Source organism: Lipotes vexillifer, unplaced genomic scaffold, assembly GCF_000442215.2.
Source record: "Lipotes vexillifer unplaced genomic scaffold, Lipotes_vexillifer_v1.1 scaffold257, whole genome shotgun sequence".
In the NCBI taxonomy this organism is placed as follows: Eukaryota; Metazoa; Chordata; class Mammalia; order Artiodactyla; family Lipotidae; genus Lipotes; species Lipotes vexillifer.
Genome location: NW_006778935.1, coordinates 1,087,324 through 1,105,557, shown reverse-complemented (window position 1 = coordinate 1,105,557; position 18,234 = coordinate 1,087,324). Strand labels below are relative to the sequence as shown.

The 18,234-nt window shown below is 41.2% G+C and overlaps 1 protein-coding gene across 2 annotated transcripts in view; it reads left to right on the top strand.

Moving 5' to 3' along the window:
- PLCB1 (phospholipase C beta 1) overlaps window positions 1-18,234 on the top strand; it is a 686,206-nt gene that overhangs the window by 533,830 nt on the left and 134,142 nt on the right. For both annotated transcript variants that reach the window (XM_007452039.1, XM_007452040.1), the window contains exons 12-15: window positions 4,449-4,531; window positions 10,734-10,818; window positions 12,157-12,334; window positions 16,787-16,854. In XM_007452039.1, coding sequence (XP_007452101.1) covers window positions 4,449-4,531; window positions 10,734-10,818; window positions 12,157-12,334; window positions 16,787-16,854 — 414 coding nt within the window. The remainder of the gene's footprint in view (window positions 1-4,448; window positions 4,532-10,733; window positions 10,819-12,156; window positions 12,335-16,786; window positions 16,855-18,234) is intronic.

The following is an 18,234-nucleotide window of genomic DNA, read 5'->3' as shown; positions in this document are numbered from 1 at the left end:
TCAGCAGGATGGTGGGAGAAGACCCTGGTAATGTGGCATTTAAGCAGAGATTACCACCCCTCAAAATTAAGGAAGTTAAGCCTTGCTGTCAGATAAGAGTATTCCTGAAAGAAGTAATAAGGATAAACAAAGAAATGAGAGATGAACAAAGAGATGAAGTAATGCTTGGTCTATTGGAGAGAAAGCAAGAATGTCAGTGGACTGTAGCAGTGTGAGCAATGCAAAAGAGGTATTTGGTGAGATAGCAGGTGCAGGATCTGATAAAGAACTTGGAGTTCACTCTGTGAAATTGGAGGCCATTGAAAGTTTACTCCAAAGGAATGAAATCGAGATCATCTGACTCATGTTTAGGAGCAATCACTCTGGCTGTGGTAGGCAGTACAGGAGGCAAACATAGAAGCAGCTAAAAGCTTTATTAGTCAGCCTCCACTAGGTTTTGCTGCAAAAACTAGAAACTCCAGAATCTCAGTGGTTTAGAACCACACAGGTTTATTTCTTGCTCAGGTTAGATGTTGACTGTTGCTGCCATCAATGTTGTCTGCAATCCATACAGAAAGAACAGCCCCAATATGTGATATCACCAGGCTCACAGCAGTGGGGAAAGAAAGGTGGCAGAACCCAAGATGGCTCTTGAAGACTCTGCTCAAAAGAATGGTGTGCCATTTTCACATGCATTTCAGCAACCAAAACAAAACACAGGGTCATGCCTATGGTCAACAGATCTCACAGGAAGGGTAGTGAATATGTGGGAATGACGACAGAATCTATCCCAGAAGTTGCTGCAAGGGTTTTTGGGTCAGGATGATAGAGGTGGAGGTGCTGCTATGTGGTTATATTCTGATTATATTTTGGACAGGATTACAGATGAATTGAAAGATGTTATAATAAGAGGAATCAAGAATGGCTCTCATGTGTTTTGCCCGTAGTAAATAAAACAGGGCCAAATTTAGGAAATAAACAAAATCTAGCCCCCCTTTTCTCCCCATACTTACTGCCCACTTCCTTTAGATATCTATTTGCAATTCTTTTTTTTTTTATCAAAGTAGAATTGATGTAAAATGTTGTGCCAATCTCTGCTGTACAGCAAGGTGACTCAGTTTTATACATATATACATTTTTTTTAATATTCTTTTCCATTAGGGTTTATCCCAGGAGATTGGATACGGTTCCTTGTGCTATACAGTAGGACCTTATTGTTTATCCATTCTCTATATATAATAGTTTGTATCTGCTAATCCCAAACTCCAATCCATCCCTCCCCCACCTACCTCCCCCTTGTCAACCACAAGTCTGTTCTCTATGTCTGTGAGTCTGTTTCTGTTTCTGTTTTGTAGATAGGTTCATTTGTGCCGTATTTTAGATTCCACATGTAAGTGAATATGGTATTTGTCTTTCTCTTTCTGACTTACTTAGTATGATAATCTCTAGTTGCATCCTATGGTGCTGCAAATGGCATTATTTTGTTCTTTTTTTATGGCTGAGTAATACCCCATTGTATATATGTACCACACCTTCTTTGTCCACTCAGCTGTTGATGGACATTTAGGTTGTTTCCATGTTTTGGCTACTGTGAATAGTGCTGTGCAATTCTTTTGAGGGCTTTGATCTTAGTTGGTTACGGCCATTAGCTGCATGGGAGTTACTGAAATGGTTAAGAGAATAAACTCTAGAGTCAGACAAACTTTCCTGGGGTTTCCTGGACTCTCCTCTCTGTGACCTTGGGCAAATTGGTTAATATCTCTGAGTTTCCATTTTATAATCTGTGAGAGATAACAGATAATATTTTCCTTAAGGAATGTTTATAGCGGGAGATAAGATCTGTATCTGGAATGCAAATGCTCATTTAATGGCAGCTCTTGTTTGTATTAGTTGGATTTAGGGTGAATGGGGAGGGGGCCACCAGCAAGCTGAGTAACCTTAATTGTTTTGAGAATATCTGCCCATCAAGAGCTGTGTCCTTTACCTCCTCTCGCTGCATTCTTTTTTTTTTTTTTTACATCTTTATTGGAGTATAATTGCTTTACAATGGTGTGCCAGTTTCTGCTTCACAACAAAGTGAATCAGTTATACATATACCTGTGTTCCCATATCTCTTCCCTCTTGCGTCTCCCTCCCCCCCACCCCTCCATCCCACCCCTCTAGGTGGTCACAAAGCACCGAGCTGATCTTCCTGTGCTATGCCCCTGTGCTATGCGGCTGCTTCCTACTAGCTATCCATTCCACGCTTGGTAGTGTATATATGTCCATGCCACCCTCCCGCCCTGTCACAGCTTACCCCTTCCCCTCCCCATATCCCCAAGTCCATTCCCCAGCAGGTCCGCGTCTCCATTCCCGTCCTACCCCCAGGTTCTTCATGACATTTTTTTCTTTTTTTTCTTAAATTCCATATATATGTGTTAGCATACGGTATTTGTCTTTGTCTTTCTGACTTACTTAACCCTGTATGACAGATTCTAGGTCCGTCCACCTCATTACAAATAGCTCAATTTCGTTTCTTTTTAGGTCTGAGTAATATTCCATTGTATATATATGTGCCACATCTTCTTTATCCATTCATCCGATGTTGGACACTTGGGTTGTTTCCATCTCCAGGCTATTGTAAATAGAGCTGCAATGAGCATTTTGGTACATGACTCTTTTTGAATTATGGTTTTCTCAGGGTATATGCCCAGTAGAGGGATTGCTGGGTTCTTGCAACAGGCTTGTGGAATGAGGCTTATCACTCTTACTTTACAGGCCAGCAAGCCAAGTGCACACAGGCATTAAGTTATTTTTCTCAAGGTCACACAGCTTGTAAGGATAAGAAGGATTCAAACACAAGCCTGTTGGACTCCAAAGCCTGTACTCAAAAAAATCAAATAAAGAGTTTAAAATCTGGACATTGTTTACTATTTATAGTGTACTTATTTTTGATGGTATCAACTATCATAATGTATGAAAGGCAATCTGTGGATTCACTTTTAAGAAACAGTGAGTGATTCTTTTGCTCCATGCAGGCAAATCCTTCTTAGAGGATATATGCAAATGTAGTACAGAATTAGAAAGCCTTATTTATACTCTGGGGCTGGAGAAATAGCTTTCTGGCATGGATAGAAAGCAAACTATGAATTGTTTAAGGAAGGTAGAGAAGATAATGGAAAAGCCTCAGGCATAAGGGATCAGAGTGATAATTCCTACTGGCGAGGAGAAGATGTAAAGAATAAATGTAACTAAAAAAAAAAAAAAATGGATATGAAGCCACAGGAGTATTGGCATTGATATAATTAAAAATAAATGAGATCATCCTTTAATACCAGTTCAATAAGGAAAACAAACGCCCAAAGCTGGTGAATATTCATTGAAATCTGGTCCTTCATATATTACTCTAGGCAATCTAAGATGAAAAGTAATTTTGAGAAACACAGGAGACTATTCTTTAATTTAATAATTCCCCTTCTAAGAATTCATTCCCTGAAAATAATTCAAAATATCAGGGAAAAAAGTAAAGAGGTTCTTTGGAGAATTATTTGAATGATAGCTCTTAAAATATGTCTGTCCAACAATTGGGTAATGGTTAAATCAGTTATGATACTGCCACTCCCTAGAATTTTATACAGATACTAGAACTGTGACCTATACGTTTTTCTAAACACAGATTGAGGAGCGAAGTACTGACACATGTTACAGCATATGGATGAACGCTGAAAGCAGGCTCAATGAAAGATGCCAGACATAAAAGGCCACATACTGTATGATTCCATTTATTTGAAATGTTAGGAGTAAGCAAATCTATGGAGACACAAAGTAGATTAGTGGTTACCTAGGTCTGAGTCTGTGGGGTGGGGTTGGTGAAATGGGGAGTGACTGTTAATGGGGACATACCTTTTGGGGGGGTGATAAAAATGTCCTAACTTAGACTGGGGTGATGGTTGCACAACCCTGTGAATATTAAAAACCATTTAGCTGTACACTTTAAATGGGTGAATTATATCTCTTAATGATGTTTAAAAATACAAATAGAGTATTTACTGTAATTAAAACTAAGTTATACAGATATACGAAAAACAAACTAGAAATAAATATAACCAAATGCCAGCAGTGGTTTGATTCAAAGGGTGAATTTATGGGTGAAAAATGTTGCCTTCTCTTGTCCAAATTTTTATAATGTGATCTGATTTTTTTCATTATTAAAAAAAAAAGTAGATATAATTACCAAAGAGGAGAACCATTCACCCTCGCAGTTATGACTCCCCCTCCACCCAAATCCAGTTTTCTTTCTTTTATCTTCCTAAATCAAGAGTAAGAAAATTTATAATCCAGCAGCCTGCAAACCGCTTCTAGCCATTTTAGGCCATTTGATAAAATTCTATGAATGAAAACTACAGTGATATTAAAGGGTGGAACCCAAAAGAAAAAAACTATACACATTAAAATTCTGGCTTATTGAATATAGGTGTTCTCATTTTTAGGAAGTGATAGAAGCCATTGCTGAGTGTGCATTTAAGACTTCACCTTTTCCAATTCTGCTTTCATTTGAGAACCACGTGGATTCGTAAGTATTCAGCACATTCAATAGGGAGTATTTTCCCCAAATAGGGCATGTTTAGTCATTGTTCATCAGATATAAGATTATTTGATGTTACTAATGGTGTTCCTCAATTATGCTATATATTAAGTGGCATGTGTTCGTCTGTATATAATGGAATCCATTCATTTAAATCTCGTTAACATTAAAAAGATCCATTGGGCTTGTGGAATCTATTTTCATGCCATGGTAGGATTTAAATTAAGGACTCCTCTTTTTACAATGCAGTGAAACCCATTTCCTTGTATAACAGGTGTGTCTATTTCAGGGGACCACTTTTATAATCCTCCTTCGTTTGCTTCTTCTATTGTGTGCAGATTTATAGTCAGTTTTACCACCCTAAAATAGCCAGTTCTGTACAGGCTGGAGCAGGTGTAGAGAAAGCTAAATAAATTAAATAAATTCTATTCTGCCACTTTGAACTTGCATAGAACTCAGACCACCAAATTCTCCCTCCTTCCTGTTTTCATTGGTTTCCCCTGTTTGTTAGTATTTGTAAATATTTTCCTATTTCAAAATAGCCTGCACTTTTTGCTGAGCTATACAAAGAATAGGTAATTTTGACTTAACCCTTATACTCATTTTATGACAGAGGATCAGAGTAAGGCACACCTACATCAGACACGAGGATGTTAGTTTATCATATAGTTATTCAATCTAAAGAGCCTCAACATGAAAGATTCTCATCTATTACTGAATCAAAATTCAAGAAACTAAAATTCTAGTCCCTGGACTTAATGTCTGAAGACTATGTAGTAGTGACCATCACTGCTCAAAAGAGCATTTGGGAAGCCCTTTGTTTCATTCAACCACCTAAGCCAGTTTTCTCAACTAAAAGCCTACAACACCTATCCTAATTTGGCTCACAAGTTCCTTAGATCCTTTTTTATCCTCCTTCCTATCAAAAATCTTTCCCAAGTCACTGATTCCCTTTGTCCAACTAATTTGCAACACATGCTTCAATTCACTCATTCTTAAAAGGATTTACTAAACCTTAAAGAACCAGTTAGGTAGTGACCAAATTTTAGCTTGAGGAATTTCAAAGTAGTTCAATGTGCTCATTTGTTAATGTATATGTGGAGAAAGACCTTATTTTGAAGTAACCAAATTATAGCTATCTGTATTTCTAGTTTGCCCTCAGGAAATCCATACTACTTTTACCAGCTCATGACTGTTTCATTAGGAAACAATCATCCAGTGAATAATGTAATCATTTGGCATATAGTTTTTCTACCACTTCTGAGGGCCAACTGAAGAGACAAGAATTTATTGTTTCACTACTATTTCTTTTCTAACTAAAGGGAGAACCTCTTTAGGTACTGTATTTAGTGCTTCGTTTGCTGTGGCAGCTCTGATTTGCATGTGACTTTCCTCATCTCGGCCTGTCCATTTGTAACTGGGCTCTACAACGCCTTAGCACCTTTTTTTCAGGCACTCTAGTTCCTAGACAATCAGTCATTTCCTTTTTGGAGAAATATCTCCAAATCTAGCACATTTATTTTCTTCAAGAAATGTTTCTATATAAATTAGACAAAATGAAAAACTCTGCTTCCATTCTTGATAGTCATACCTGCTACACTGGACTCTGCCATGCAGCCAGAGAGGTATCAAGAGCCACCACTACCACAAACATAATGACAGCTAATATTTATTGAATGTATATTATGTGCTGAGCAACGTTCCAAGCATAAGCTCATGTAACCCTCAACCACAAAGCCAGGTGCTCCTAAGAATAAATATTATTACTATTATCCCTATTTTACAAATGATGAAACTGAATCCCAAAGAGGGTGAGTTACTTCCCCAAGGTCATGCAGCTAAAATGTGGCAGGGGTTCAAAGCTGGCTAGTACGGCTTCAAAACTCATCTCTTTAACCAACTCCATCCCCCACACCTAAACAAAAGCATCACAAGCTTCCAAACATCGAATTAAGACAACCAGAGCATCCCACAAGGCAACTGCCTGTGAATGGTCACATTTCTGTGGCTCGTGACCCTTAACCACAGCTTATTTTTTTCAGTCTTCAGCTTCAATTCTACAGAGAGCCAAACTGAGCATGAAAACGAAATACACATTGAACACATAATCAAAAAAGATTGTACCATAATACATCTCTTTCTGGTTTAAAAGTGAGAAATTTAGCTGTTAAAAGTTCATTAATAATGCATGAATACAAAAGAAAACAGGATAACAACCTTCCCTGGATGCCATGATATTGATCCCAAGCCACTGAGATAACCGAATGGCAGTGAAATACTGAGATACTGAATTCTATTGTGGAAGGAAGTTTTTGCTTCCTATTTCCATTGTCCTTGAGCCTCACACACATATCAACATCATTCAGCTACAATTGTTTTCTGGCTGGACTATCACACACCCAAAGAAAACCTGCAAGCTTTTCCTTTGCTGGTAAAACCCTGTGCTTGACCTGCAGGCCATCCCACCTCATTGCTGAAAGAACCGGTGACAGACACCATTCATCAGTAACAGCAGTCTTCCCCACGAAACAGGAGACACCCTCAGAATCCTACCCAACACAGTGACACTGCCCCCAAAATATCTGAAACCTATATGTTACCTCTAGCAGCAGTTCTTTTTTTCTCCTTTGTGCTGTGTATACAAAACACCAGATTCAGAACCCTGGCCCCAGCCCACTTGGGCCGTACTCCAAAACAAACCCACACTGGAAGAGAGGAAGAAAGCCTCTTAATTTTCCGGTTCTCTCTCCAAATATTTGAAATCACCTATCCATGGGCAGCAAAGAGAAAGCTGCCAGGAGCCACTGGTGACTTATCCTTCTCCACCTGCTACATCAGAATCCCATAAAATGCAGATTCCTGAGCTTTACCCCCATATACCTCATTTGAATTTCTGCAAATAAAATTTTTTTAAGTCCTAATTAACTGATGGGCCACCTAGTTTGTGAACTAGCATTTTCACTAAAGGAGTTCTCCACCGAATTCAAGGGCAGAAACCACTGGCTCTGGTTCAGCCACAGAGAATGTGAGATTTTGGACAAGTTCCTTAATAGCCGTGAGTTGTAGATCCCTCATCTATAGAGAAGGAGGTTGGTTTAGTTCAACTTGGAAGATGTGGGCCTCTTCCTTGGTCAGAAAACTGACCACTTTGCCAGGTGTTTAAATGTGACCAGATGGGCCTGCTGTGGCCTGAAGCTCAAAATGTATTTGTGAATATTTTCCTCTCGCTTCATCTCCATGGTAGCTGATGGTGATGTTCCAAACGCTTCAGGTTTTTTTTTGCTCTCTCGTGGCCAATGCAATGTCTTGTTTCTGCAGTTCTGGCCCCACAATTAAAGTTGTTTTGTTTTCCTCTGACTTCTTCTATTCAGTTTGCTCTCTGCTCTGATCCAGTTCCCTGTTAGGTGGGCATGTGTGTTTGTGGAGAACACGAAGAGCCTGATTATCAAATAGCACATTTTCCTTTCTCCTTGGACACCTGCCTCTTGTTCTCTCCAACTCGGTTGATGCTGAAGCAGGTTTTCAGAAGTCTAGGTCAGACAAAGATGCTTGCTCTTCAAAGTGACACTGGTCCATCGACCAGCAGCATCTGCGTGTCGGGAAGCTTGTTAGAAATGCAGTCTCGAGCTCCATCTCAGACTTTGCCTTGGAATCTGCATTTTCTTAAGACCCCAGGTGATTTGGTGAAGTGTCAGAGCACAGTTGTAAACACCGTAGTCCATTAACCACCTGCCTCAGAATTAGTTGCAGGCTTGTTACAAATGCAGGTTCCAGGGCTCTGCTCCCAGCTCAGTGTATCAGGGGATTGGGCACAGGGCCCTGCCACCTGCAGCGTTAACAGCCCAGGTGATTCTTTAGTGGAATCGAGTAAGATTTTGCTCCAGCAAAATCCTTCAGGGCCTGATTTGGGGACAGCTTCACAGAGGACAGAGGACTCTGCCTGTCACCTGCTTAGAGACACCTGGAACACCACCCCGAAATCCCTCTACTGGTGAGCCTATGGCTCCACTAGAAGTCCTGAAATCAGGGTGTTGGGGTACAATCCTTTCTTTTCCCTCCACGCCTCTGTTCAAAGGAAGTTGGGCTCTCAAGTTCCAGCCCTCAAGAAAAGTGTCATTTACTTAAGCACCTGATGACTTGGTTCATCCATCACAGTGGTTCTCGAACTTGAGTGTGCATGAGAATCCCCCAGAGGGCCTCTTAAGACCCCTGAGCCCTGCTTCCCCAGAGATTTCTACTCAATTTGCCTGCCTTCCTAGGAGGCCTTGAATCTGCATTTCTTACCAGCTCCAGGCCCTGTGGATGCTGCTGGTCTATGGACCACACTTGGAATAGCAAAGCTCTATTTAATAGCATCATTCCATGAAAGTGAAATGGGACGGTTGGACAATTTCTTTTATGCAGCCTGGAAAGTGTAGGCCCAGCACAAATGGATTTGTCTCAGCTACAGACACAGAGCTCGCTGGCTTGGTGGAGCCCCAGGGCCAGCTGTCTTTTGAGCAAGGGTGTCTGAATTGTGGATGCCCAAGGCTGCTCTGCTAAATCAGTCACTTTTCTGCTTGTTCCCTAACTATAACACATCATTCCTAAACAACCAGCCCCAGTGCTTTCCAGGATCAGTTCTCCAATTGGTAGATTTTCCTCCCTCGGTGATACTGCTGGAGAAAGCTGCAGGATATTCTGAGGGCTACATGAGCTGCCCAGCAAAATCTCTTACAGGTCAAAAAAGGCATGATGAGAATTTGGGAGTTTGTCATGTAGGTCTTCTCTGAATCTTTCCTTTGCCTCCCCTTGCAGTTCCAAGAAAGCAGTGACCTTGGGCTCATATTTGAAGCCCAGAGAATTCATCTGATCCCCCAAATATATGTTTCTTTAAAAGGGTGATATAAAGAGTGCTTTTCCCTGTGGACCATCGCAGTATGGTTTGAACCCCCAAAGCACCCCCTTTCCCAGGAAAAAATAGTTCACGATCCAGGTTTAACAGTCATGGTAGAAGGAATGAAAATAAGAATCACATTTTATAATCGATTTGAATTGTAGTTAAGAAGGATTTTTATCACTTACCTAGTCTTGCTACAGCCCCAGTTCTGCTAAAACGTATTAACATTGCAGCACATAGAGACAACTATTGGAAATCAAGTCCAACAGCCTATAGGTCAAAATCACAGTCCATAAAACCCGATGGAATTGGGTACCTTTATAATGATATTTAACATCCTACAGAATGAGAATTGCTTTTTTAAAAGGTCGAGGGAAGCAGGAGTTTTGAAAGACTAAGGATGTTCCCTCACATCAACTGTGTTTACATGTGAACGGACCCTCGTTTGTCTGGTCTAGCTGGCGGAGGCTGCCTTGCATCTCTAGGATCAATCATCTTACATTTCAAAGTGTTTTCATCTATTATTTCACTTCATCTTCTCAGCATCCTCTGCCCCTTTCCAAGAACAATTACTTTCCTCTGCGTTTTATAGATCCCGAGTGGTTGAGAGCCTGGAGCTCAGCTAAGTGAACCCAGCAGCTCCAACCTTTTCCAATAAAACCAGGCTCCTACTGGCACCTCATCAGGCTAACGCCACCTTTGCTTCCCTGTAGTGCACAAAAAGGCTGCAGACACCCTTCCCCAAGGTGCCTGCTTCTCTTGTCTTTCCTCCAGGGCCCCCTCCCAAGTGGACACACTTCTGCCTGTCAGCCTTTTCTCTTCTGCATTTTGAGATTCTGTCTCCCTCTCTCTGTCCAGCTCCCTCTCCTCTCTTCCCTCACCTCCTTGTAAACACTTCTTTGCAGTGCAGCTCTGTCCATTAGACAAATTTCACCCAAGAATTCACGTAGAGTTGAATGAGTTCCACCCCCCCAAGTATCTGGCATTTGACTTAGAATCAGGAACTTAAGCAAAAGGGACTGAGTCTCTAACTCTGCAACATTCAAACATCCAGTGACAGGCAGGTGACCTTCTGTCCTCTCCATCTATGTCCATGCCGCTCAGCTTTGTGAAGAGCCTCCCCTGCCCACCTGTGTGTGGCATTCAAATCCACACAAGTCAGAATTGTAAACAGGGATTTAGAATAATAAAAACAATCCTGAAAGGTAGGAGGAGGAAATGACCTCTCTCTGTAATTGATAACGCAAAGTCATCCCGTCCGGCCTCTTTGAATAACCTTCTTGCTTGCTTGCTTTCCTTCTCTCCCCTCAGCCCAAAGCAGCAGGCCAAGATGGCAGAGTATTGCCGGCTGATCTTCGGGGACGCCCTTCTCATGGAGCCCCTGGAAAAGTACCCAGTAAGCAGTTTTGTTGCTCATCCCGAAGGAACGCACACCTGCTTTATGACTGGATTAGGGAGAGACTTCCTTACATCCTTTCCATGTTCATGTTCCTTGGTATGAGTTGACAATGAGCCCTCTGACCAGTGGAGGCCGGCAGGGACCTCCTGAGGGGGACAGACCTGCATCTGTCCTCTTCCTCTGCCCACAGCTTTCTCCCTCCCTCACTCCCCGATGTGAGCCAGTCAGGACTGCAGAATTCCCACAATCGCAATCAGCCCACAGAGGGAGTCCCAAGGGACAGGCTCTGGCCACCTCCCAGGGAACCTCGTCACACCCCTTTGAAAGAAATGGGTCAGCAAAATGGGACATTGAAGGTGGCACAATGACATTCCAGCCTATCCCTGCTGGCCACCCCTCACTTCCTTGTACTCTCCCAGCAGAATCCGGACCTCCTATTGACGTGGTAACAATCCTTGCTTTGGGAAGGAAAGCAGCTGAAAGATCATCAAGTAGCCTCTTCTGTCTTCAACCCTTTCCCCAGTCTCCATACATCCTTGCATGATTTCATACCAGTCCCCGGACTGGTTGCAAGTGAAGAATAGAGGGCCTGCTTACAGGAGTTCATAGATTTCTAAAAATAACCTGTTTTGGGACTTGCATACATTCTGTCTGTTACAATATATAATAGCCTTCTCAAGGGAAATTGATTTTCCCATAGATGTACAAGCTGGACACACCAGAAAGAAGGCTTGCAAATAGCTTGAATCTCAGGGCAGCCAGGAAATCTAAAGCCACCTCGTCCACTTCTGCTGATGCCAAGAAGATGTGCCACTTAACTACCTCGTGCCAGGATGAGGATTTTGCTGTTTGCAAACTGCATCTGAAAAGTTGATTCTAAGGGCTTGCCTGGAAACGCCTGCCTGTCTTTACCATCCTCCTGGCAGATGCCACACTCTAACTGGCTTCCATCCTTTCAAAATCCAAGACAAGGCCGTCCTATCTGTCCTAAATCATGATGGTTGGATTCAGAGGGTCCATCAGAAAACTCATGAAACTTTGGGTTAACATGCCAAATCACCCAGTACATTTTTGTGGTGTTATTCATGTAGATTTCTCATGGAAAAATAATTACAGTACAGTAATTAAAATATACCTTTCATGTGAAAAAAGCAAGAGCTATGAACTAGCTCCTACATAAGCCACCCTTGGAGCAGCTTAATGAGCTGTATTGAGGTAGTAAAGAATAATCTAGAAGCCCTTGATATCTCATGCAGTCCTGGGAGTTTGTTTTGGGGAAGGAACTTGAAAGGAAGGGACAGTGTTTTTAAAGAACGTGTCTTTTCTTTCTGTTAGCTGGAATCTGGAGTTCCTCTTCCAAGCCCTCTGGACTTAATGTACAAAATCTTGGTGAAAAATAAGAAGAAATCCCACAAATCGTCAGAAGGAAGTGGCAAAAAGAAGCTCTCAGAACAAACCTCCAACACGTACAGCGACTCCTCCAGTGTGTTTGAGCCCTCGTCCCCAGGAGCTGGTGAGGGGCTGGCGGGCTCTCATTCCCCTATTATGTATGGATTTAAGAATTGCTGCCCTGGAATTAACTTAGAAGGACTTTTAACATTTCTACCTGGCACAGTTTTAGAGCGTTTTGTTTTTTTGACTTCTGTTATAAACCTGGAGGCTTAAAACTACACAAACATATGAACAGCCAGTTCTGCAGGACAGAAGGCCCACATGGCCTCACTGGGCTAAACTCCAGGTGTCAGCAGGGCTGCTTTCCTTTCTGGAGGCTCTAGGCAATATTATTCCCTGCATTTCCAGCTCCTAGAGGCCACCCACATTCATTGGCTTGTGGACCCCTTCCTCCAGCTTCAAAGCCAGGAATGTCCCATCTCACTTCTTCTGTCATCACATTTCCCTTGGACCACAGCTGGAAAAGGTCCTCTGCTTTTCCGAACTCATGTCTTTCCATTGGACCCATCCAGATAATCTAGAGTAATCTCTTGCATTTCAAGGTCCTTAACTTAATCTCATCTGCAAATTCCCTCTTGCAGTGTATTCACAGGACACAGGAGATATTCATAGGACATGGGCATTTTGGGGTAGGCCATAATTTCTGGCTACCACATAAGCCAAATAAATAATCTTTGGAGTGACCATGTTATTTTAAGCTTCTCAAGGGCAGGGATCCCTTGACATTATTAACTACAGGTCTGGACACAAGATGTTCCTCAAATGGATTCTCATTGATGATGTGCTGAAGAGTTCTGGGCCATTCAACTTATCCATATTCTACAGAGCTCTTTAAAAATGTGAAATGGTAAAGTTACTTGAATTATCTATCAAAACTACTACGTGATATTTACTGTCACTAATTTTTGGTTTAGATATAAGTTGAAATAGATTTTTGTGATTGATGAAAAAGAAATTCAAAATGGTCACCCATTTCCTTTGAATTATTTGTCATTTAGTCTAAGTTCTTTTCCAACTCTAGTCAGAGTCTTGGCAATCTTAAAAGTGCATTGCAGATATGTTCACCCTGATTGGAGGGTGAACAAGTAAAGGAAACTTTAAGCTTAAATCTAGAAACTTCTTCAATAAAAAGTTTAGCTAACCTTGGAATAATCATTTTGGAAAACTGTTTGGCAGCATCTACAGAAGCTAAGCTGAACATATGCATATGAACCCCCTCTGCCCCAGCGAATTCTATTCCTAGGTATATACCCAACAGAAATGCATGTAGATGTTCACCAAGAGACATTGGTGAAGAATTGCTTAAAGCAGCACTATTCAGAATAGCCCATCAACAGATAAATACATGTGCTATATTCACCCCATGGAATAATATGTAGCAATAATGATCTACAGTGCATACAACAATATGGATGAATCTCATTTTAGAAACAATGTTGAGTAAAGAAGTCAAATGCAAAAGATAAGTACCCACTGTCTGATTCCATCTGTATAAAGTACAAAAACAGCAGAACTAACCTGTACTATTAGAGGTCAGGAGGTGGTTACCCCTGGTGAAAAAGTGACTAAAAGGGACCCAAGGAGGCTTCTGGACACAGTTATATTTTGTTTCTTGATCTGGGTACTGTTTCCTAAGGTCTGTTTGGTATGTTAAGGCACCGTACACGTATGGTATGTGTACTTTTCTGTATACTTATCACATGTCAATTAAAAGGTTTAAAAATAATTTTTAAAAATTAAAGTATAAACTCTACGGCAATCAGAAAAAAAATGGTTGGCTAAGACTCTGATTTATCTTTTCCTGTATTTTTCCATTACAGTTACCAATTACTTTCCTCCCGCCGCCCCCCCGCCCCCAGCTGCGTTTGGTCTTCGTTGCTGCACATGGGCTTTCTCTAGTTGTGGCGAGCGGGGGCTACTGTTAGTTGCAGTGCGTGAGCTTCTCATTGCAGTGGCTTCTCTTGTTGCGGAGCATGGACTCTAGGCCCCGGGCTTCAGTAGTTGTGGCTCATGGGCTCAGTAGTTGTGGCTCGTGGGCTCTAGAGCACAGGATCAGTAGTTGCGGCGTGTGGGCTTAGTTGCTCCACGGCACGTGGGATTTTCCGGGATCAGTGCTCGAACCCACGTCCCCTGCATTGGCAGGCGGATTCTTAACCACTGCATCACCAGGGAATTACTTTTATTGTTTAGATTAACATCCTTGTCCACAGATGTTATGTGATTTCTTGAAAGATTTTTTTTTTTTGGTAGTTTTTAAATGTGTGTTTCAAACGTTATTACACAATTCTGATTCTTTTTTCAAAAATAACTTTTGTTCTCAGTGAGAATGTTCTTTTTGAAGTTTTGGAACGAAAAGTCACTAACAGGCCACCTATTTCTCAGCACGATTCTCTCTCTTGAGTGTTAGCGAGAAAATTGTATCTTCCTTTGCATGTGGGAGCTTGTCGTTTTACCATCTGCCTTCCCCAGTTCTCTTCCCTCTTATTAACCGGATGCATAATACAAATAACAATTTTTAACAGGCAGTGAACATTATTGCTTAGTTCAGAGAAAGAGCAGCAATCTGTTACTAATTTGGTAGATTTCCTAAGCTTGCCCCATACTCTGTTGTGCAATTTTCGTTTATTTCAGTGGAAATTTTTGGACATTTAAATATGTAGGTAGGGCCCTGAATAAACAGCACTGCTAATTTACCATTTGGTTTGTAGATGTTTTCAGTATTGGGAACTCAAATAACTTGAAAAACATGTTTCTTATATCAAAGCTAATCTACTTATCATGGCGCCTGTTGGCCAGATCTTCCCCCGAGAGATCCAGTCGTTTGCCTGTACACTTGTCTTAAAGAACTAGGATATTTTTTTAAATTTATTTTTCAACAAGATTCCTCCCGAAACTTATAAGGGAGAAATCAGGTCCCTGCTCGTAGAGCAAAGAATGACAAATTCTTTCCTTCCCACATAAACTAGACAATGGCCTGATTACTTGAAATTCTGGTGTGTTGTTAATGTAACATGAAGCACTGTCCTGCCAAACTTCTTAAACTACTCAATAAAAAGAACTCCTTCTCTAATTAAAAAAAAACAATAAATAGTTACAAAAACTTGAGGCAACAAATTTGACTCTAAAAAGTTTTGTGTCAACCTCCTAAAAGAATGTCTCTAATAGGATAAGCTATGTTTTCTGTTCAAAGTGGAATTGATTCCCCTTATTAACTAACACAATATTAACGTCATAAAGCAGTTGTATGTGGTTTTCTTTAATAAACAAGCTGCAAATAATAAGCCGTGTTGGTCCCAGACATCTTTTCCCTCTAAAGATCACTTCCCTAATGCTAACTGCTATCATTAGTAATCTATTGAACTTTGTCAGCCAAATGAAAACATTTATAAGCTTCTTGGAGGCAGTGCTGTGGGCAGTGTCATTGATAGAGATTGCGCAGGGCAGCTAATTTATAGAAGGCAGGGAGGGGAGGTACTGGCCCGTGTAAGTTGCCTCATTGTTGAACCAATATTGCCATCTTCTGGGCTTATTATCCTAGTGCATTGTATGGACCCTGACAGAAGTCAAATCAAACAATTTAAAAGTATGCTTTCTTTACTTTATACTTGAAAATCTTTTTACATAAGTGATATTACTGGGTCTGACTGAATCCCAGAGCTGGGAAGAATGTAATGCCTCATACCAATGTGACTATTTAAGCTGGTGGAATCATCCACCTAAACTTTGGAGAGAAAAACAATCTGTTGAAATGACTGTATATTGACTACATGTGAAGCTGCATTATATCTGACCAAGGTAGATTTACATGCATAATTATGTTAAGAGTTCACCCATTTTATCCTGCCGTCTTACACAGAATATCTCCATTTTTAAAGATATGTGCACTGTTTAGACAACAATGCCTCCATCAAATAAGCCTGCAGGCAAATCACAGGATACAGGTGGTACCTTACAGTTTTGTAGAATCAGGTGTGCTACTATAGCCTCCATTCCTGTCCCAGCTCTTGTCCTCTACCTCGACTTCTGTGATGTCCTCTCTGGCCTTGGAAAAATAGCTACAAGGTCACTGAGCTCTGGCCAAGCATCACACAGAAGAGTCAGGACCAGGAAGAAGAGGGAAAGGTGGTAAAGTGATGATAGTTTATCTGTTTTAGGGTCATGGAGACACTAAAATAGAATGTATACATCAAAATAGGATATGTGCACCAGAGAGAGCTAACTGTATAAGATGCCATATGTTTTGTAAAACATATAGATAAAAATGTAAAGACAAGCATCTTTTATAGAGCTTGGAAATTTCAAATGTGTTCACAAATCAAATTTAGAAAACTAAATCCATTTTCAAAATGTCAGTATAATTCTGTATAATTAATAAAATTAAAAAAACCAAAAGAATAACTTCAGAACGGTGAAAGGCCAACTTCCAAGGAAATTTTGGGTAATGCACATGTCACATGTGCTTCGAACCTGTAAATGCTTATTTACTTCATGATCTGTTATTAAAATTTGACAGGAGAAGCTGATACGGAGAGTGACGATGATGACGATGAGGATGACTGTAAAAAGTCTTCGATGGATGAGGTAGGTTTCTAGGGCTTGACTCCTGGTCACAGAAGCTTTCAGCTAACTTGCCGGTCCAGACTGCTCCCTCTGGATTGTAGTTCCTGGTCGCCTTCTGCCATCTAGTGGTGAAAAGAGTTTGAAAAAATGAAGATGCAAACTGGTCGCTAGAGGAACAAGCATTGCATTAAGCAAAGTTCTCTGTAAGGAACAGTGCTGCTGAGGCTGCCTTCCATCAAATGTGCTATGTTGAGAATGAATTCAAAATTTGTGGCCTCGGGCTTCCCTGGTGGCGCAGTGGCTGAGAGTCTGCCTGCCGATGCAGGGGATAGGGGTTCGTGCCCCGGTCCGGGAAGATCCCACATGCTGCGGAGCGGCTGTGCCCGTGAGCCATGGCCGCTGAGCCTGCGCGTCCAGAGCCTTGTGACCTCCAACTGCCGGCTTCAATTTTTGAGGCAATTAAATGGATTGTCAATGGTCCAGAATCCAGAGAAGACATGAGGTTTGGAGAAATGTTTATAAACATGACATTAATTTTGTTGTTATAATTTTGACCCTTTTTCGGCTTATGGGGTCTTAGTTCCCCCACCAGGGATTGAACCCAGGTCCCCGGCAGTGGAAGTGCAGAGTCCTAACCACTGGACCGCCTGGGAATTCCCCGTTGTAATTTTAACACCACTAGCGGTTATCTACTGACATAAGCTCAAGCTTCCCAGATAACTTCATCAGCTCAGAAATATTAATTGCACAGAATCCAGAAACAAATCAAGGATAGGTCAATTGGAATTGTAAAACTTTGTTTTAGTCTTGTTCAAAAAGTTTAAACTGAATCTGCTTTCAAATATATTGGAAAGTATCTGTCTCAGTATTTGTATCTTTAAATTTTAGTTAATAAAGATAAATAACAAATAATAAGCTGTTCTCACATAATGTTCTTCCTCTTATAATTATTTCCATTAATATAGTCTAAATTTTTTTTTTTTTTTTTTTGCGGTACGTGGGCCTCTCACTGCTGTGGCCTCGCCCGTTGCAGAGCAACAGGCTCCGGATGTGCAGGCTCAGCGGCCATGGCTCACGGGCACAGCCACTCCGCCGCATGTGGGATCTTCCCGGACCGGGGCATGAACCTGTGTCCCCTGCATGGGCAGGCGGACTCAACCACTGCGCCACCAGGGAAGCCCTAGTCTAAATTTTTGATTAACTATGTTTCCCCACTAAATTTCAACTCAATATCCAGAAGGAAAACTGTTACAGAGTAGTTTTTCCAGAATTATTTCAATTGTGTAAACTTTTTGTCAGTGACTTTTGATCATTTTAAAACTGTCTTACTAGCTGGATGGCCGTTTGCAAATGAATATTTCCCAACTCACATTTAACCTTAATATTGCTACAGAAGTTTTC